The sequence below is a fragment of the Erpetoichthys calabaricus genome, chromosome 10 (genome assembly GCF_900747795.2).
Source record: "Erpetoichthys calabaricus chromosome 10, fErpCal1.3, whole genome shotgun sequence".
NCBI classification, from domain to species: Eukaryota; Metazoa; Chordata; class Cladistia; order Polypteriformes; family Polypteridae; genus Erpetoichthys; species Erpetoichthys calabaricus.
In genome coordinates, this window is record NC_041403.2 from 2,815,452 (window position 1) to 2,837,776 (window position 22,325).

At 39.1% G+C, this 22,325-nt stretch overlaps 2 protein-coding genes across 2 annotated transcripts in view; one reads left to right on the top strand and one right to left on the bottom strand.

Annotated features, from left to right (window-relative positions):
• Positions 1-22,325, top strand: part of LOC127529379 (uncharacterized) — a 773,396-nt gene that overhangs the window by 302,225 nt on the left and 448,846 nt on the right. The window lies entirely within an intron of this gene.
• LOC114658707 (interferon-induced protein 44-like) overlaps positions 11,121-22,325 on the bottom strand; it is a 55,538-nt gene continuing 44,333 nt past the window's right edge. The window contains exon 8 of the mRNA XM_028810744.2: positions 11,121-11,959. Coding sequence (XP_028666577.1) covers positions 11,726-11,959 — 234 coding nt within the window. The 3' untranslated portion in view covers positions 11,121-11,725. The remainder of the gene's footprint in view (positions 11,960-22,325) is intronic.

Here is a 22,325-nt window from a genome sequence, read left to right on the forward strand (position 1 = left end):
AATCCCCACGCTTCGCAGCAGCGAAGTACTGCTTTTAAATTTTTATTAAGAAGAAAAGAAAACCTTTTTAAATTGAGGGAAAATATACCAATAACAATTTGTTAAGGATCTGTTTTTTTGTGAAGCTGCCTTTACACAGCCTGTCCGCTGTTTTAGAAACGAACACCATATAAGGCCGTCCTTTCTCCTTGCTTAGCGGTTCTGTATTGTGTTATTGTTTGTTTATTACGATTGTTATAGTTATTGTGTAGGTATTTGAGACTCACTTTTCTGTTCAGGTACCCATTTCCTTTATGTAGTCCGCGGATTCTCCGCTATTTTTTGTTCGTTTATTACGATTATAGTTATTTATTGATTCCCTTCTTTAGCTGACTGCCTGCTCATATAAGGCGCTCTGCTGTTTTTTTGTGAAGCCGGATTTACACAGCTTTTCCGCTGTTTTTTAAACGAACGCCATATAAGGTCTTCCTTTTTCCTTGCTTTGCCAAGGAAGCAGCCTTTTTATTTAATCCACGGGTTCTCCGCTGTTTTTTTGTTCGTTTATTACGATTGTTATAGTTCTCTTTGTATACCACGTTGTCAGTTCAGCACTCCGGTTGTAATATGATCAAGCCGTGCAAGCTTACTGTTGAGAATGCAACGTATAGTTGTACAGGAGAAAAGCAATCTTGCCTCAAATCAATGGCAACCTTTTGTAGGTCTATGAACTTAATTTAAACTTTAGGTTTACACGGTGCTTTGTTTCCGAAGTACCTGCACTCATGAATATGTCTGTATGCGTCAGTCGGTTCATTTTCTTTTCCTACATTATCAATTGTGTAATGTGTTTTTTGAACAGGTTTGATTCATCGAAGTGATCACTCGTGCTGCATTCAGTCAGTTCACGTGAGCCGCTCTCTTGTGTGATGTTGTGATGTCCATGGCTTTATTTAATGTTGGCTAAGACCCGGCACTTAAAAGTTTCTCGCTACAGCAATTTTAAGTCCGTTACAAAGTGATCCAAAGTGTCGTTTATACCTCGTGTCTTCTCATTAAACTTGTATGTCGCGAATATGGTATTGCAAACGGCAGCGGGAGGCTCTTCTTTGTTTTCAGTTCACGTGATTACGTAGGAGGCGTGATGACGCGATACACGACTCCGCCTCCCACGGCCATTGAGCTGCACTCCATTACAGTATATGGACAAAAAAGAAGTTCCAGTTATGACCATTACGCGTAGAATTTCGAAATGAAACCTGCCTAACTTTTGTAAGTAAGCTGTAAGGAATGAGCCTGCCAAATTTCAGCCTTCCACCTACATGGGAAGTTGGAGAATTAGTGATGAGTCAGTCAGTCAGTCAGTCAGTGAGGGCTTTGCCTTTTATTAGTATAGATTCTACAGTTCCTCCCTTTCCCTTCCTTTTCAAAGATCCCAGAGTACAGTGGGAAAAGGATCTCTAACTCAACATCTCAGAAAAGGAGTGGAAGGTACCGATGTAGAGAATCCACTCAAGCTCCATATATGCAAAGCATACAATTATTCAACTCAAAATTATATATCAAGCACATCTGTCTCGCTTAAATTGTTCAAAATGTTTCCAGGGCAAATTTCAACCTGTGAACGCTGTAATCAAGTTCCAGCCTCCCTGGGTCACATGTTCTGGGCCTGCACCAAATTAACATCATTCTGGACCAAGATTTTTAAGTGCCTTTCCGACAGCCTTGGTGTCCCAATCCCTCCTAACCCACTAACATCTGTGTTTGGTGTTCTTCCAGATGGGCTTAAAGTGGAGAAGGCAAACAAACTGTGATTGCCTTCACTACACTATTGGCACGTAGACTTATCTTAATTAACTGGAAGAATCCTAACTCTCCTCTTTTAAGTCAGTGGGTAACTGATGTTATATATTATTTGAAATTGGAAAAAATAAAATTCTCACTTAGAGGATCTGTGCAGACATTTTTCCAAACCTAGCAGGATCTAATCAATAACATTTTAGAATAAACTTTTAAAGCACTGAGGAAGCAGATTCTCTCCCTTTTTTTGTCTTCTCCATTTATCTTTATTCACTTATTAATTTATCTATTTGCTTATTTTTACTAGGTTTAAGTTTTATTCTGCTGGTCATGCTCTCTTTCTCACAGGTGGGGGTTGATTTGTTTTCAATCCTATTTTTGTAAAATTGATGTATTTGTATGGAATGTTGTGTGACTTCAATAAAATCAATAAAAAATTATAAAAAAAAAAAATGCTATTTTAGCATTTAGACCAGTTAGGTGAGAGAATACTTTCTTTCTCTTTAATTCGTGATTCAGCCCTTTAACATTCCAGCTCACAAAGTTAACTGTTTGGTCATGGAGACATTGCTTCTGAACTTTTGTTGTCATTTTGTAGTCTTAACTTATAATTTATATTCTTTTTTCATTTTGGTACAAATGGTATCCGAATGGCTGATAGAGTTCCTGCAGAGGGTCCTCCCTGCCCTTGGGTTCCCTGGACAGCTTCAGCGGTCAGTTGCAGGTGGACATCTCAGCAAAGTGCAGAGTGCAGCAGTGGGCAGAGGCTGCAGGTTTTTGGCACAGCTAATTTATCAGTTAGAATTTATGGAGGCTGCCACTTAAATTAGACATTAAGCTCCTTCAAAGTGTAATCCATCTGTCTATAGGAATCTGTTTTATTCAACATTTTACCAGTAGTTTTTGGCAAAATATTTTTTGGCAAGGATGAAACTGTCTCTTTATATTTTTATATCAATTTCTTTTCTTTGAGGCACCTTTTAAACAATAAAAATGCAAGAAAATGAATGTATCCTCAGTTTCTTCAAGTAGCCATTCATTATTTGTTGCCCCTGTTTAATTGCCTTCTGATTAATAAAAATAAACCAAAAAGAACTTAAAATTCTTGACAAGCATTAATTTAAAATAAAGGGAATAAAAGTAGAAAATAAAGATACTAGTGTGAGATAAAAATCCTGATAGCAGCAGTAAGCATCTCTGAATTTCAAAGTGAAGTCCATGTCAAGATATTAGCCGCTGTATAAGAGGCAGAGAGATTATGTAAAATTTGATAAAATGAATAATAAGGGGACAAAGTGTGCAGTCAAATACTCACCTTGTGCTGAATTCCTGCTCCCTTCATGGCTTTTCAAGCAAAGGCTTTGGTTCTGGTGGTAGTGGCGGTGATGAGGCTCTGCTCACTACAACAGTAAATTAAATAAGGGTTAAGTTGGTAATTTTGATATGCACGAATAGTCACAACTTAACAGGACAGCCACATGTAAGTCAACCCAAATCACTGCCATTTTTTAGAAAGGTGACCACCTGCAAAGTCAGAGTTAGGACGCTTGTGGTTAAATGGGCATACTTCCTCATGGTGGCTGCAGGGGGACTTTAGTGCTACTCATACAAGCTTGTTCTGATCTCCACACTCCTTTAATCAGTCCAGGCGTCTGACTCACATACATGTATTTGATGGCAGTTCAGTGCACGCACAAACAAAACCAACAAGTTTTTTTCTTTTATACAATGTGTCTTTAAACAACAATTTCAGTTCCAATGTACAGCAGGATTTTTTGGGACTAATGTAGACATTGACTGGGAGGAACAATTTGAAATGAGGCAATGAGGATGAGGCAGTGGCAATGAGGATGTGTTGTTAACTTACCTACTGTATATATTGGCACAGAAATGGCAGCAGCAGCTGTACACTTGACTGATTCACAAGGATTCTAGTATTAAGTGGGGTCTGTTCCACACCTCTCATTGGGAAGAGGAGCAGGGGCTAAAAGGACCTTGCGTAAAAGAAAATGAAGAGCGGACAGATTGGGAGCAGGCAGGTTAAGGTAAATGAAAGTGTGAAGAAGGGATGTGGAAGTCTGTAGTAATATTACAAATAGCAGTAGTAAGAAGGTTGGTGGAAACTGGCAGTGTGGTGGTAGAAGATGATAATGAAAAATTCAGGTGGTTAGATGACATTCCTAAGCATCCTTGGGCTCAAATGGAAATGATTTTGGATGGATATAGGGTGTGGAAGCCCTTGTTGTCCACCCAAAATCTCAATATAGGCCACACAAGGCACTGTACCCTTTATCCAAAGAAGCAGAGGAAGGAATTGCTCAAGTACAGTACATTCAGAATTGGTTGCGAAATTTGCTATTATTGATAATTCTTATTTTCTATAAATTTGACAATTTTACTCATTGATAAAAGGCTAGAGGCTATTCAGAAGATGTCTAGGCCAGAAACCAAAACAGTAGCTGCTTTCACTGTTAGAGATGATTGGGTACTGTAGGCAATGGATCCAAGATTTTTCAGAAAGAGCAAAACCCTTTCCAACATCTGACCCATGGAAAGGGATTAGCCCTGACCGACAAAATAAAATAGACGAAGGAGGCTAAGAAGATTGACTGATTGCAAACAAGCATTGCCAGTCCTAGGTATACCTAATTATACAACATTTTTCTTTCTCTATGTTGATTAGTGAAAAGGCATTATGACTGCAGTCCTAACACAAGATCAGGGAGACAAGAAAAAGGATACAAGTAGTTTACTGTTGTATTCTAAAAAGTTAGACGTGGTGGTAGACGCTCTGCCAACCTGCTTGAGAGCTGTGACAGCAGCAACAGAAGCGGTGTTGTCATGTCCAGGTGTAGTGCTGATGTGTCCCCTCGTTATGTGCGTACCCCACGCTCTACATTCTCTTATGGTGTAGGCGAGAACTTTGCATCTGATGCCTGCTCGTCTCACTCATTACCAGAATATTCAGTTAACGTTGGCATTCTGACCCTGACATGGACCTTACCACACATACTTTAACATATAAAGCCTTAAATGCCAGAGGCCCTGCTTACTTAACAGAACTTATCATCACTTACAAACCAGAGCACACATTAAGATTTCAAGATGCCAGCCTACTAAAGATTAATATTATAATAGGGGTTGGGGATTTTAGCTACAGGTCCCTAAAGCTGTGGATTGATCTGCCTGCATACTCTAATTAGAGTTCGTTTTCAAATAATATTGCATTAGTGCGACAATGTTTTCTGATTGGTACTATTCAGGTCATAACATGATTTCTTCAAAATGTATATTTATTTGTCTCTTTCTTTTTTTTCAGTGCTGCACTGACATCGTGCAGCAGAAGGTGTGAGCTTATTCAGTGTGAACAGAAGCACACAGGTGGCTGGTTGCTTGTGCTATAACATGCTTGACTTGGCGGTAGTATGTATTGTGATCATGACTGAGAGAAGAAAAGTGAAAAAAATAAAACACTAACTTTTACAAGTACTATAAATTTACACCGGCTGTCACAGACACAAATCAAATGTATGTTTTTATTGTATAATATTAACAATAAGAGCAGCTCACTACTCGCAATGGTAAATTTTCCGGGGAGCCAGTTTCGAACTCACGACTTCCAGATTATAAGTCAGTGGATCTTACTGCTACACCACGGAAGCTGTTGCATCGTACTTGCACCTTTTGTGAAAGTGTTTATTTGATATTTGGCCATCAGCCTTCACACATTATACATTTCATGTCTACATTTTGTTATTTATTATTAAAACATGGAAAACGTTTCTGTTTTAACAATGTGTTTACATAGATTGTTGTAGACACAAAACACACATCAAATTATTTCCCCTTACAATTCTGAGTAGCTCACTCCCAGATAATCAATCAAGGCAGGAACTGGGAGAGGAACTGGGAGAACGTCTTGCCCGTTCTGAGGCGGTGGGGGAGATGGTATAGCAGGCTGCTTGGTGCTTGGGCTTATTGACACATTTAGAAGACGAAAGACGCTGACGGAGACGTGCAAAGGGATTTAAGGTGGGCTGGAATTACGAGTTTTTTCGTTGGATCTGGTAATTCTAGTGTTAATTCATACAAGCAGAGACTACACTCTGCCAGGCTTGATTCCCTACTGTGGTGATTCTTCCACCCTCTGTCTTAGACTAAATTACTAATTGTTTGATTTGCAATATATTTAAACAAACAGACATTCTTCCATCCAACAGTCAGTCCTTACCTGTCATACAACCTAGCAAAGGTAAACTGACGTAAGACCTAAATTGTCTGTTTGCAAAGAAATTTACTTTAACATTCCCATAAAGTGACAAATAAAAACACAGAATCCTCCCAATTAAAATGTTTTAAACAGCTGCAGTGTGCTTCTGTTGGTTTACATACAAAATGGATGCCATTACTGCCTCACAGCTGCACAGCCATTGGTTGATATGCAAGCCTGCTCACTGTCTGTGTAGTCCAGGACCTCCACACTATTTGCTCAGACTTTTCATTTGGCCATCACAGCATGCCGTTTTTTTTACTTATACTATAAAATAAAAAAGCTACTTACTCTACAATAAAAAACTACAAAATGCCTGCATGTGTGCCATAAAATTGTGACTTCCTTCATTTTCAAATATGAACTCCTACTCCTTGCTGGGAGTGATGTAGGACTCTGGCATCAGACAGACTCTTACCGTATTCAGACATTTACTGCAACTCCTTGAAGTAATTCTGTGCTTGATAAATACAGGCACCAGTGCATGACAATGATTTTAGTGGGAAGGAGAAGTGCTTAAAAATCTGTTTGGAGATCAAAAAGTAAGCAGAGGGCCTGAAAAACTGTCCCAAATGATGTTGTAGAGGAGTGTGGATGTACATATCACTAAAGAAGATAGCAAAGTACCATTCATTTGTGGAAGTGAAGTGCAAAAAAATAACGATTGGCAAAATTCCGTTGCTTTGTATGCTGAGTCAGAAGTAACACAATAGCAAACTTACTGTAAAGCAAAACAAATAACTATTGTTTTATAATCGAATGTCAGTTTTTGTCTTGCAATAAGAACCTTTCTAAATACATCTGAATAGTAACATTCACTCTGACAGCTCTGAATATACTGTATATATTGTTACACATGCATGTCTGTGGATCTGCTCTATCAAGCTCTATCAAGGTATGCAATGACCCAGCAGACCACTAGAGGACGCTGCTGCTAATGTTACCTTTTTTCCTTCTCAATCCGCCCAGTGAGGGCACTGAGCCTCCACCTTCCAGTCCCACGAGAAGAATGTCACTGGACTCCCGGATGGAGGTGTCACTTGTGAAAGGATTGCAGTGATTAGACAGACCTCCCGGAGAGTGACTGTCCTGCTCTTAAGCTAAGTAGAGCCGTTCACTTTCCATCTTTTTCCTAATCTGTTTGCAGTCAGCATGTGCAGTGCTGCTCATGGCATTCAAACTGACCTGACTGAGCTACAAAGCCACAGCTCTCTCTTCGAGATCGGCTTCTATAATGAACTTTGTTTCTCACTTCCAGACACAGTGACACATTTCCACCTTCATGCAGCTCATGTTTTTATGTGAGTACATATTTATTCTGAAGAGTTGTTTTCACTGATTTGACCCAACAAATCAAAGCGCACATCAGGCATCAGTGATGAACGTCTTTATGCTAAATTCAAGTGGCTGTAGCAGAAGGCATCAAGCCAGATAGCGATGAGCTGACTTCATGCCAGCCTGCTCAGATTATCTGCCCAAAAGAATGGATGCAGAAGGAACAGGATAAATAGAGAACTGAACATAATAGGACCACATGAGTCCAAACCAGTACAACAAAATTGAATATGTCAGTTCTATGTAGGACATTTGTTTTGTTATTTTTGGTTATTTATTCCTGCCCATATGGAGTACATAAAGGGTTATTTTTGCCTTTCAATAAAATTGAATTTGACACCCCTGAATTATATGGGCGTAAATTAAAAAAAAAAAAGTTCAGGCTACAGACCTCTGGGTGTCCGACATCAGCCACTGTTTGATAAAACAAAGACCGATAACAAGCTGAGCAGAGACTGAAATTCAAAGGTCCTGCCACGGCCACCCCCTCAGTCCCCCGGTCACTCACCTGCTGCGATAGCACAAGATGTTGTCACTTAGAGGCTGAGCTGCTCTCTCTTTGTGTAGCTTGTGAAAGATGTGGATGGGATGAGGTCTGTGAAGCTCAGAAACCACCCAAAGTAAAAGGAGAGCTGACTCAAGTGTGAAAGTGAAAGTGAATGGGACATCCACAGCCTCTGCATTTCCTGGAAGGCGTCCCGATTTTCTACAGAAGTTGCTGCTTTACCCTGATGCCTAGGAGTGTCTTGTTTGCATACAGTCTTCAAAAAGTCTTCACCCCCTCTCACGTTCTCACTTTGTATTTATTATACAACATTAAATCATTTGGCTCTGTTGACACTGACCAAAGTGACATCTGTAAAGTGCCCTAAATTAATTACAAATATAAAACACAAAATAATAGTTTGTATAAATATTTAAATATGACACCCCTAAATCATGACTGGTGTACAAAGAAGCATTAAAATAAACAAAATACAAACAATCCAACAGAGGCAGATTAATAAAACAACCAATTAAAACATCCCCCACAATCCCATTATACACAGTGAATGGCAGAAGAAAACAAGTAGGACTTGAGCCGACAATTAAAAGTCTTGATAGAGGATGAGGACCTGATGTGGAAAGGCAGGTCATTCCAAAGCCTAGGAGCCATAACTGAAATTACAAGGAGTGGTTGTTCAGATGACCTCAATGCTCTTTGTGCCACATAGGGGTGAAGGAGGTCACAGATGTATTTTGGAGCAAGACCATGCAAGGCATTAAAAACAAACAAGATTTTAAAATCAATGTGATAAAAACATGAGCACTGGTGCAACCCTTTAAAAGCTGACATCTCCTTGCTTAACCCTTAGCGAGTCCTTGTAGCCAAGGAGGAGCCTAACTAGCAGTTCATCCAACTTTCCGCGCTGCTTCTACGCTCAGGCCCCTGTAGCCGTCTCCGGATCCTAGCAGAGTGCCATCTCTGAGCCTCTGACTTCCACTGCCAGGCTTGGGTCCCTGTGGTCCATGGCTCCTCTGGCAGGATGCCTTACTGAGCCTTCCATTCCACTGCAGTCGTGTTGCCTCTCTCTGGCCTTATGGGGCGAGTCACTCCAACCAAGCAGTGTTTCACTCTCTAGGGGCCTCATGTATGAATGGTGCGTATGCACAAAAATATTGCGTGTTCCCGTTTCCACGCTCAAATCGCGATGTTTTGTTGTTAAAATAATCCTTATGAAAAGAATCATTACAGTAGAACTACCCACTTTTAACTGATGAAACTGAGCCAACAGAAGCATGTAAACTGGATCCAGTCTAAAATGTATATGCACATAGATTATACTGTGATATATACCGTAAATGTGATCATGTTTTATTATATCGTGACATAAATTTTTGGCCACACTGCTCAACCCTAAATGCTCTAAATGTATAACCCTGTTTCTCTGTGAGCATACACTGTAAGATCAGCTTCTGAATTTCTGAATATTCATAATTGGTGAGTATTTTTAATAGTCAGACTATGAATTAGATGTGACACACATGAAGTTAATCTGCCCAAGCCTCAAAATGGCATCTAGTCTCTGAGGTGGACTATGATTCATATAACACACAATAAGATAAACTACTTAGCTCCTGAGTTTTCATATTAAACCACACACTAGTTAAATGGCCCCTAATCTCTGAGGTTACATATACGTTAGCCATTGTTTCATTTCCTTCTATGGGTACACAACCTGAAGCTTCACAAATCACAGTAAGTCAATGCTAACTCAAAAATTACAATAAATTAATATATAATCAATCTATAATTTGCAGTAAAAGTCACCTTTAAATATTATTAATAAATTTGGGTCAAATTAACATTCCCGTATTCCACAGTTGGTTAAGTGGTATGATAACTGTAGCTTAAAAGGCTTGTGGAATAATCCATTAAAATAGAACCTATAAATGCATAAATTAATAGCTAGTTGAAAAGGCCTACAAAAGCATGATTTGTTCAAAGGCTATTGATAAAAGAAGCACTTAAAATGCACATAAAAAATACTGACACTTTACTTCATTTGGGGTCGCTAGTGATCCTATATGTCTTAGGCAAATAAATAATTAAATAATTTTAAACTATTTTGAGATATTGTTGGTAATAAATTGTTGCAGGTTAAGTGAATGAGGTATACCTGATGATCTGCATTTTCACTGTATCATAAGACTCCATGAGACCTATAAATATGATGTCACAGGTTGCTGAAGTTCCTTCTTATCCTTCAAAGAAATCCCGAAGTTGGAGGAAAAAAATCTTAAGAGTCAAATTAATATGAAAAGAATTGAGCCTTCTTTATTTAAACCCACAGCAAATTAAAGTAAATGATGAATTGAATATTCAATAACTTTTTTTCTTTATGTAGCCTCTATAATGCAGATAGATAATAATTATGAATAATTCTCAACCTTAACATTTCATTACTTTGAAAATCATCAAGGGCTAAAGGCCAGTAAGTTTAACCAGCATCATGGATAAATTGACAGAAGAGGTTATTACGGAAAATATGTGAAGTATTAAATATAGGAATTAAAAATTTTAGATTTGAATACATATTGAGATGTTTGAAACTTGGAAGTAGAACTTATGAAAAGGATTTCTGAATCACAGTGGACTCATCAGTGTCTACATCAAGACAGAAATGATTAGGATGGCTGATATGATGTTAGGTTATACAGCATCTGATGTGTAGAGTACAAATCAGAGAGAATATTCCTAAGCTTTGTGTACACTGGTGAGATCTCACCTGGAGTGCTGTGTTCGTTTTTGTACTGTGGGTTACCACATAGATAAAGCTGCACTAGAGAAAGTCCAGAGGAGAGCAGCTAGGAGAATTGAGGACTAAGAGGTATGAGCTATGAGGATGGATTGCAGGAGATGAACCTTTTCAATTGAAAGGAATTCTTCACTCAAAAATGTTATCTTCTTTTTATGTTTCTTACCCCATGTAGTTTGTTGTTTGAAAATTTTTAATCTCACATTTTCATGGAAAACCTGTATATCGTCGACCCAAACTCAATGGCACCCTGCAGTGACCAGTTCTGGACAATGGAAAATATGAAGAACATCCATGGGAAAAAAATGATCATGTAATTTTTTCCTCGGGCATTTTCATGTTGTTTATCATTTGACACTTTTATTCTATCATAAACATTTTTCCCTCATTATGCATGAAAACATAAGATGAATTATATTTCTCAGTTCTTACTACAGTACATGGGGTAAATAACATTTAAACAAAGTATGGTTGTTGGGTGGAGTACTCCTGTAAGCAAACAGATATTAAGAGGTGACATGATTGAAGTGTTTACATTTATAAAGGGGATTAGTTTAGTGAATCCCACTTGTTACTTTAAAATGAGTTTGATAAGAACACAGAAACATGATTGAAAAGTCAAATTTACTCAGACATTAGGATGTTTTCCTTCACATAAAGAAACACAAACACATAAATGAACAAGTGGCAAAGTGAACAGGAGAACTTTACACAACTTTTAATCTCAACTTGCACATGCATATGTTGTGCCCAGAGAAAAATCACATGGAGATGCATGAGGAATAGCAAACACTAAAGCTGAAGCTCAGATTAGCACTAAACATTTTTGTTGTGCTTTGTATACTTTCTGTATTTGTATATAAGACAAGAGTGAGACATTTGCACTGTTGAATATGTTTTAAGAGAGAGAGTGACATGAACCTAAAACCAAAGCTTACCTTAACATCCCTTGAGTATGTTTTTAACTTGATGTTTTATGGCATTTAGCATTTCATATACAGTAAATTTCAACTCATATTTTCCCTGTTATGGCTGAGTCCTTATTTTATGAATTTGATATGTTGCATGAAATTCCTTCACAGTTTAAAGGAGGTGCTTCTCTGCTGTTTCCTCTCTGCTTTACCTCATCAAAGAAGGCACCAGCTTGTCTTAGGATTGTCTGCAGGGCTTTCAGGATCAGGATGTCCACCTTCATGTTCAGATCTGTCTCAAACCAGTAGTTTCTCACTGGTAAAACACTGGAAACTGGGACACCCACCATTTGACTCACTTTTATTGCCTGGAAATAAATGGGAAAGAGTGAGCAGTTCAGAGATACTAAAGAGCCCTGACATTTGATAATGAAGATGACATGGCGTCCTAAGCTATTAAATTCAACATTGTACCATTAATTTTCCTTTTTACACTCATTATAGTTACTAATATATTCCAAGGCTCGTAGGTAAATTGCCACATACCTGATGAGCCCAGTATGAATGCCCAACACAATGCCTTTGATCCTTGCATGTTGGTCTGAACACATATTTTGAGATCAAGAAGATGAAATTGAGATATAGGAGTGATGTTCATCAAATTCAACTAAGTACTTGCAGCTATTTTGTCCTTTTCACATTTTACATTTTTTAAAAGTTCATGGGTCTCTATGATTTATATATAATTTCTGGATTTTTTGTTACCCAGAAATTCAATGGTCACATTTATTTTTTGTTCAATGCTTCTTTTCTATTATTAGTTATTTTTTGTGTTATCTCACAGCACCAGTTTGATTTTCTATGGCCACTGTTATTTCAGGGCATCAGCGTTGACACTTGCTAAGTAGTTGTTAAAGGTGACATCACAAGTCAAGAGTTATAAAGGTCAGCCCTTTGGACTTCCTGGTTGTCTAAGTTGAGTTCACTAAAAAGACCTCTGCTTGTTTGTTTTTTAAAAGGTTCTTTAGTTTTGAATTCAGTCTCTGACTATGATGTAGGCCTCTCATTTTCTCCTAGTTACACACATTATTCTGACTTTCAATCTTTTCAGCTCTCACCTTTCTTTACAATTTTTGTTTCTTGCATTCAGGGCTTAGTTTACTAGATTTTTGCTTAGCTGGTTATAATGCTAGATTGCATTCCCTGAATCCTGATTCATGTTAAAATCAACTGCTGCTGCCAAGAAACAAGAACAGCCAGGAATGTACTGCCCACCACCACTACTGTAAGAAGTAACTCACCAAAGAACACTTCATCAATCAGGCCAAACACAACAAGTCAACTCAAGTCAAGTGGGCTTTACTGTCATACCATCTATACACATAGAGTGGTATGATATTATGTGACTCGGGGCCACAGTGCAATGTTTTGACAATATAACAATACAGAAAGGTGGATAATTTTACATAAGGGAATGCAGAACAAGAATAAATATCTAATAGGATGTCTAATTCTCACACTACATGGTGGCAGCGCTATTTAAATTGAATTACATCTCCCAGCGGCCCTAGCACTATAATGCTCTTTGGGCAGATACAGAATATGCAGGGGTTGCTGGGAAGGAGATTAATCAGGAAGGCTCATCCGCTTGTTTTGTTACTATGCACCACACACTACTGGATTAAGACTCAACCACCATGGATTACAGTTCTATCTAGAATTGTGTGCTGTCCTGTGCCTGCTTTCTATGTGAGTTTGTCTTGATTAGACATGTCTTTGTCTGGGGGGTTCTCCCAATCATGCCAAATCCTCACGCCACAACTGGAACCTGGTAGGACAAAAATGAACATTTTCTTCAGAGGACTGTTCACAGGGTTTTTCATTACACTGTCTCTCATCATCTGCATCTGCCTTACTGGACTGTGTTGACATTGTTGTTAGTGTGTATTGTTTGCTATGTAGTGTTGTAATTTATTATCACCATTGGGGATCTGGGGAGGGCTCTGGAGTATGCATTTTTGTGTAATATTGTTTGTTCCTTTTATTATTTGATTAATATATTCATTGTGCAAGTTATCAATTTCTCTGTGTGTTAATGTGCGCCAGGTCAATGCTGGGTGTATTCTTGGGGAACCCCACATTAAAATAAATAAGTCTAAATATAAAAAATAAAATAAATAACCCTTAGGCACAAATCTATTTGCAGTACAAATGATGGAACATGTCTGTTGCTATGCCCCTGCTCACTGATATATATATATATATATATATATATATAGTATATAGTCACACATGTGCAAGTAGGAGGAAGCTGTATGGTCCAAGTGAGGGTAACCCCATGCCAGGCAAGGGGGTGGCAGGGTGTGTTAAACCTTCTTCTGTTGTCTCTGCAGACCAAACATGGGAAGATCTGTCTGATTCAACCTTGAAAACATCACTTCCTGTTCTGGCGCCCAGAAACATGTCACTTCTGGTTCCAAAATGAGGCCATCATCCTGCCGACTACGCCACTGTGAAAATAATCAGCCTCGACACAAGGAAAAGGATTGGGGCAGCCATCCATATATTGTCCCTGGCTGCAAAAGGGTTTTTGAAAATTAGCACTCATGTGCTCTGCTTGAGTTCCAAACTGAACTGCCATATTGTGTGAAACATGGCAGCTTTAAAGGCCAAGAATGGAGGTGATATGCCGGAACCAAAAGTTTGAATCAGTTCTGTTCTGAACTTGTGTCTGAAAAGATGCCCTTTCAATGTTGCTGAAATCTATTTTGTTTTTTTTTCTTTGCAATTATATGGGGTCACCAGGTAGTGTCCCCTACTCTTTATCATTGTATGCAGTTTCATTACAATAAATGTGTTTTTCGGTATTATTTTGTTAATTCTATATTTTTATGTGCCTAATGTTCCTTTTGGATATATGCAAGGACTTATTTTTTGTTTAGTAATTTGTCATTTATATATTTTTCTATTTCTTTATTTCAGATATACATGAGTTGGTTTAATCATTGATTAACAATGAATATTATCTCCATGACCATGACTCTATGACCATCTCTGAATCGAGGAGGGGGCCTAAGGGTACATCTTTCACCATCTTACAATGCGGTGATTGCAGCCATTCCCCAACTCTCTGTGAATGGTCCTCATGGCCATTGATCAGTGGACAATTTGCATATCATTGATCGCACAGCCCATTGTTAGTCAATGGTGCTAGTTCGGTCATTAGGCCAAGGTACTGTTTGTAAGGTTGGAGAAACCTGCAGTCAACTGAGACTGAGGAAGTCACTTGGATGAGTGATGTAACGTATCTCCCTGGAAAAGAACAATGTCCAAATGAACAGAATCAACTTTCTAGAATTTCCTTACCTGGATTATTGAGCTTGCATCGAGACAATAAATATTATACATCACTAGCTGTGTAAGCCCTTGCTATAAAAAGAAAGTATTGAAATCCAGAGATGTAAGGTAATTGAAAGGTACTACTCTGGACAACGTATGAGGATCTATCTCTGATGTTGTTCTATTAGCCTAGTCAAGCAGGCACTCATGATATTATTTTCATTGTCCCCACAGGCTTTACATTCAATGTCATACACTTTTACAAACATCATGGTAAACGACATTCCGCATAAAAACCTTGTCACAATCTTTAATCCACTTAAGGATTCTTCTACTTTTACTTTGACACTTTGTATTTCTCTCACTATGGAGAACACCACATATAACTGTTCATGCCCACAAAACTGTTTCCGGCAAATAAATTCCAACACGATCCAATATTTGACCTTGTTTATTAATAATCATTGCAAAGGCTGGGTTTACGAGAAACTGTTACCGTTTCAATCTGAAAGGCAATCCAGTTTCAGATGGACATAAATTGACTTGACGAATTAACATTGTATCATCTTCAGCCGATTGAGTAAGAACTTCTGCTTGAATTACATTTTGTTTCAAATCTGTAACAACCAAGTGAGTTCTGTTACACAGTCCACGCTTTGTTATTTACATTTCGAAGGAGCACGATCATGCATCCTTCTTTTAAAGTAAGACTATGATTTAGCATTCCAGATGGTGTAATGCTGTTCAAAAACTCCACAGGAAAGTTGTGTCTTTCCTGGTCGTCATTGGTTACAGTGGAGTCATCACTTAAATAATTAACATATTCACCATCAATGATGTCAATTACTTGATTATTAATTCGTTCAATTACATATTTTTTTGGGCATAGAATGGCTCACTTGGCAAAGGACTCTGCCATGTCCTTAGAGATTCTGCCTCCAAATATTTGATTAACAGTGGAACCATGACATATCATGGATTCTGGCACTTCAGTCAATCAATTGCATTGCTTCTGCATAAGCGGCTAATTGAGTTTCTCTCTCCTCAGAGGTTTCGTTTTCCTCACCTCGCTTGTGTATTAGCGGCTAAGAGAGTTTCTCTTTCCTCTGTGGTTTCACTTTGGTGACAGAGTTGCTTTCTTTCACCTTCATGCTGTAACCTCACACTTCTTTCTTCTTCCGACTCGTTAACTTGGGGGTGCCTTTGCATGATTTAAATCTAATCGAAGATAACAGAGCCACCCAGGCCAGACAGATACACACACACACTTCCACGTGTAGACGTTTATATATAAGATAAGTTCATTGCTACCATCTTTATAGATATGTATTTATTTCATTATTTCTTTATTTTCGTGTACCTCTGTTGTTTCTGTATGTTAACTGATTGTTGACTATTGAGTTTTTCTATGAATATATCTGTTGTTGATAGTTAATTCATAGTATTCTTGACATTGTAAACTCATCATTAGATACGGGGGTCTTCCTAGACCGGGGGTCGGCAACCCGCGGCTCCAGAGCCGCATGCGGCTCTTTTTCACCTTTGCTGCGGCAGAGTGTGTCACGCGGGCCGGAGTCTTTCAGTGGCTGCGGCGCGCTCCTGAAGAATGGGAGGCGCCGCCTTACCTGTCAGGCTGCTCGCCGCGGAGGATGACGTGTGTGCTGCCGCTGGCCGGCAGCCTATCAGAGAGGCCGCCAGACTGCCGCTGCGCTGCCGAGCCTGCCGTAAAGAGGAGGACCGGGCTGAAGGAAGGCGCGTGATTTGCTCTCAGGAGGTAAGTCACACTTTTTTTTTCCTCTTTTCTTTTCTTTAACACCAATGGCTAATTATATGGGGCCTGGACTCTGGCACATTATATGGGGGGCCTGGACTCTGGCACATTATATGGGGGGCCTGGACTCTGGCACATTATAGGGTTGCTATTGGACTCTGGCACATTATAGGGGGGACTATGACTCCTAGCACAATGTAGGGGGGAGCTATGGCTACTAGCATATTGTGGGGGCTCCTATTGGCTACTGGCATATTATAGGGGGGCCTGTGGCTACTGGCACATTATATGGGGGGCTTATTGGCCCAGTAATGGTGGTGATCTGTGATTTTTAGCGGTACAGTGGTATTGCGGCAGAAACGCCGAACAATTTTCACACAGGTTGCAGGTAAAGGAAGGGGAAGTGGGCATAGCAAATTTTGGTATGGGACCCTGTGATTTCTACTTACGTTGCTGTTTTCAACCCCCTGGTAGGCCATCCATGGATAAAGGCAAGAAGAGAAAAATTTCTGAAGAAAACAGAGTGTTTAATGATACGTGGACAGAATCATTTGCATTCTCTACTGACGAGACTGGTTTACCAGTATGCTTAATATGTGGTGAGAAATTAGCAAACCACAAAAAGTCCAATGTTGCAAGACATTTCCAGAATAAACACACAGCCTTTACTGAAAAATATCCAGATGGAGATGAGAGACGAAAAGCTGTTGCAGAACTTATCAGGAAGGTTAATATGAGCAAAAATAATTTCAAGAAGTGGGTGAAGTCTGCAAATACCACAACATATGCTAGTTTTGTGGCCGCTCAGGAAATAGTCAAGCACGGGAAGCCCTTCACCGATGGAGAGTATATAAAAGAAGCATTCATTAATATCTCGGAACATCTATACATGGACGTCAAAAACAAAAATGAAATTGTGCAGAAAATCAAAAACATGCCACTCTCTGCGAAGACTGTCAAAGACAGAACCCTAAAAATGGCAGAAAACATTAGCAAACAGCAAATTCAAGACATTAATTCAGTTATGGCATACTCCATTGCCTGTGATGAGTCCAAAGATATTGGTGATATTGAACAAATAGCGCTGTTCTGCCGATATGTGAACTCTTTTGGGCCACAGGAAGAACTGATTGAGCTGATACCACTAAAAGACCAAACAAGGGGTGAGGATATCTGTAAGGCTGTCCTGGACTTTTTAACTGCTAAAAAAATAAACACTAACCACCTGGTCTCAGTAGCTACTGATGGGGCACCGAGCATGAGAGGAGCACAGAAGGGCTTTGTGGCTCTACTGCAGAAGGCGTTGGGTAGAAGGCTGCTGTCATTTCATTGCATCCTGCACCAAGAGGCATTGTGTGCTCAAACATTTCCGCCGGAATGCACAAAAGTGATGGATGTGGTCATTCAGATTGTAAAAAAGATAATGGCAAAGGGTTTAAACCACCGCCAGTTCCGTTTGTTATTGGATGAGGTTGAAAGCAAATATTCTGACCTCCTGCTCCACAACAAGGTCCGGTGGCTGTCCAGAGGCGAGGTGCTAAAACGCTTTGTCGCATGTTTGGAAGAAGTAAAAACCTTCCTGGACAGCAAAGAGCTCACCTTTGCTGAGCTGGAACAGCCAGAGTGGCTGGAAAAATTACATTTTATGGTAGACATGACAGCACATCTAAACACGCTAAATACAACCCTTCAGGGGAAAGGAGGCACAGCCCTGCATATGCTGGAGGAGGTTTTGGCATTCGAGCGCAAGTTGACAGTGTTTGTCAAAGATTTACAGAGAGGCACACTGTCTCACTTTCCCTCTTTGAGAGAGTTCAAACAAAGTCATGATACAATCAATTTGGAATATTTCAAGTCTGCAATCACCGCAATGCAAAGTTCATTTGGGAAACGATTCTGTGAGTTCAGAGAGGAAAAAACCACATTATCCTTCCCTGTCACTCCCCTGGAGATCGATCCATCCCTATTGAATATGACTGCATTTACAGGTGTAAGTCAACCTGATCTTGAGATGGAATTGGCCGATATAGCCGACAAAGATCTATGGGTGTCCAAGTTCAAATGCTTGACCACTACTCTTGAGGATGTTGCCCGTCAGAAGGCCATTCTGGCTCAGAATCATAAATGGACTGATATTGAAAACCTTCCCAAACAGGACAAACTTGTATTCGAAACATGGAATGCCATCCCCAACACTTATATAAACATGAAAAAGTATGCATTTGGAGTGCTGTCGATCTTCGGCTCCACATATGTATGTGAGCAGGTCTTCTCCAACATGAACTATATTAAAAACAAACATTGATCACGCCTCACAGATGACAGCTTGCAAGCCTGTGTGAAAATGAAGGTGACGTCTTACAGCCCTGATGTGCAGACACTGTGCACTGAGGTTCAGGAGCAAAAATCCCATTAACCAGGTAAATTAAATATTTTAATTAGCTATTAATGTGCAAAAATATATTTTACATTGTTAAGTGAAAAAGTCCTTTTTTTCTTCAGATTGACAGCTAACTGCATGATCCTGTATATAGCATTAAGGTAAGAAACAATATATGCAGTGTTAGATTTGTTTTATAATGGTTTTGCGGCTCCAAGTTTTTTTTTCTTTTCGAAAACGGGTCCAAGTGGCTCTTTATGTCTTAAAGGTTGCAGACCCCTGTCCTAGACTGTCTTAAGACTACTGTAGTTAAACCCCTATTCAAGAAAAATAATCTTGACCCCTCTGCTTTTGAAAATTTTAGACCCATCTCTAACCTGCCTTTCTTAAGTAAAATTCTAGAGAAGGCAGTAATTATGCAGCTAAATGACCACCTCAATAAACCTGCTATTCTTGATAAGTTTCAGTCGGGTGTTAGAATCAATCACAGCACAGAAACTGCACTCGTTAAAGTAGTAAATGACTTGTGGGTAAATGCAGACAGAGGCCATTTATCTGTTCTCATCCTCTTAGATCTGAGTGCCGCATTTGACACCATTGATTACAATATTCTTAGAAATCACCTTAGTCAATGGGTGGGCCTCTCTGGCAGTGTCCTAAATTGGTTTGAATCCTACCTGGCAGGGAGAAAATTCTTTGTTAGTTGTGGTAATTACAACTCAAAGACACATGATATTCTATATGGTGTTCCACAAGGCTCTATCCTGGGTCCACTGCTCTACATGCTTCTGTTAGGTCAGATTATCTCAGGGCACAACGTGAGCTACCACAGCTATGCTGATGACACACAGCTGTATTTATCAATAGCACCTGATGACCCCGATTCTCTTGTTTCACTAACACAATGTCTCTAAATGGATAAATAGTAATTTTCTCAAGCTAAATAAAGAGAAAACAGAAATTTTAGTGATTAGCAATAATGGATATAATGAGGTTATTAGAAACAAACTTGATGCATTAGGATTAAAAGTCAAGACGGAGATAAAGAAGTTAGGTTGACTGTAACCTGAATTTTAAATCGCATATTAATCAGATCACTAGGACAGCATTTTTTCACTTAAGAAATATAAGAAAAGTTAGACCTCTTATATCATTGAAAGATGCTGAGAAATTAGTTCACCTGTTTGTTTTCAGTCGACTAGATTACTGTAATGCACTCCTCTCAGGACTACCCAAAAAAGACATAAATCATTTGCAACTAGTGCAGAATGGAGCTGTTAGAATCTTAACTAGGAAAAGAAAATCCGAGCACATTTCTCCAGTTTTGATGTCACTACACTGGTTAGCTGTGTCATTCAGGATTGACTTTAAAATACTGCTTATGATTTGCAAAGGCGGAGTGGTGGCTGTGAGGCTATGATCTGCACTAGCAATTGGAAGGTTGCCGGTTTGAATCACATAAATGCCAATAGGGACTCTGCTCTGTTGGGCCTTTGAGCAAGGCCCTTAACCTGCAACTGCTGAGCGCTTTGAGTAGTGAGAAAAGTGCTATATAAATGCAAAGAATTATTATTATTATTACAAAGCCTTAAATAATCTCGCTCTATCTTATATATCCGAATGTCTGACACCTTATATTCCAAATCTTAACCTTAGATCTTCAAAGGAGTGTCTGCTTTGAATTCCATGAGCTGAACTTAAAGGAAGTGGTGAGGCGGGCGGCCTTCTGCTGTTATGCACCTCAAATCTGGAATAGCCTGCCAATAGGAATTCACCAGGCTAACACAGTGGAGCACTTTAAAAAACTACTGAAAACACATTATTTTAACATGGTCTTCTCATAAATTCAGTTTAGTTTAATCCTGATGCTCTGTACATTTAATTAATTATCATAACTATTCATGGTGGCTCTAAAATCCGTACTAACCCCTAGTCTCTCTTCTGTTTCTTTTCCCGGTTTTCTGTGGTGGCGACCTGCACCACCACCAATTAATCAAAGCACCATGATGTTCCAATATTGATGGATTAAAAGCCAGAAGTCTACATGACCATCATCATCAAGTCCTTCCATGAGAACCCTAAAATACAAAGAGGACGGTTTTGTTTATATTAGGTAGAATGCCCAGAGGGGACTGGGTGGTCTCATGGCCTGGAACCCCTGCAGATTTTATTTTTTTTCTCCAGCCATCTGGAATTTTTTTGTTTTTTCTGTCCTCCCTGGCCATCGGACCTTACTCTTACTCTATGTTAATTAGTGTTGTCTTATTTTAATTCTTACTTTCTTTTTTCTCTTTTTTTTCATCATGTAAAGCACTTTGAGCTACACTATTTGTATGAAAATGTGCTATACAAATAAATGTTGTTGTTGTTGTGATGTGAAATTTTGCATATAAGTTGATAAATATTTTGTATGTCCTTATTTGTAACTTAGACAAAGCAATGTATCATCAGTGTTACATTACTGATAAAAACAGCAATGGTTTGATGGTTAAGAACCAGTCCTTTGTAATTTTACGACAGGGTTGGGGGAAGTGCCTCAAACAAGTTTGGCAAGTGATTCTCTGCAGGACCCTCTCTGTCAACCCCCACAGGAAAACCAGACTGTCTAGTTGGCAAGTTTCACATTAACACATGGTTTTGGGGGCAGGTGTGAAGGTATTCTGTGCCCCATTGGTTTGAAGTATGGCTGTTTGGAATTGGCTTGTATCAGAAGCCTTTAAGTACCATGAGATCCTATTTGCTGTAGGGGTTGGACAGAGAATCTATAAATTTGCTTGCTTCACCCCTCTCTCTCTCTTTCTTACTAACTGATGAAGGAGCATCTCACCCACCATGAAATTAAAAGGACAACACAATGAAGAGCACAGCTCGGCAGCCATATTGAGACAGGCATATGGCCTGTTCTGAAGAAAGCTGAGCACCAATGATGCCTTAACTAGAGACATTTTAAGTGACTAACAAGTCTGTGTGCCGCCTGAAACTCCACATCAGCATTTATCATTTTGTATTGTTGCCAATTTTCAAATGTACTTTGCTTATTGTTATTATTTATAAATATTATCAATAATACATTGTTTAAATTGTAACTTAACTCCTGCTTGTCTTTTACTACACCTAATTGCCTGAGGTTATAGATGTAGGAGGGAAGGTGGGGAGAAGTTATAAAGTACAATACTTGATAAACAGTGGTAAGTCTGGGAGATTTGAGGCATTCTGACAAAGGCTACACATTAATAATACAAAA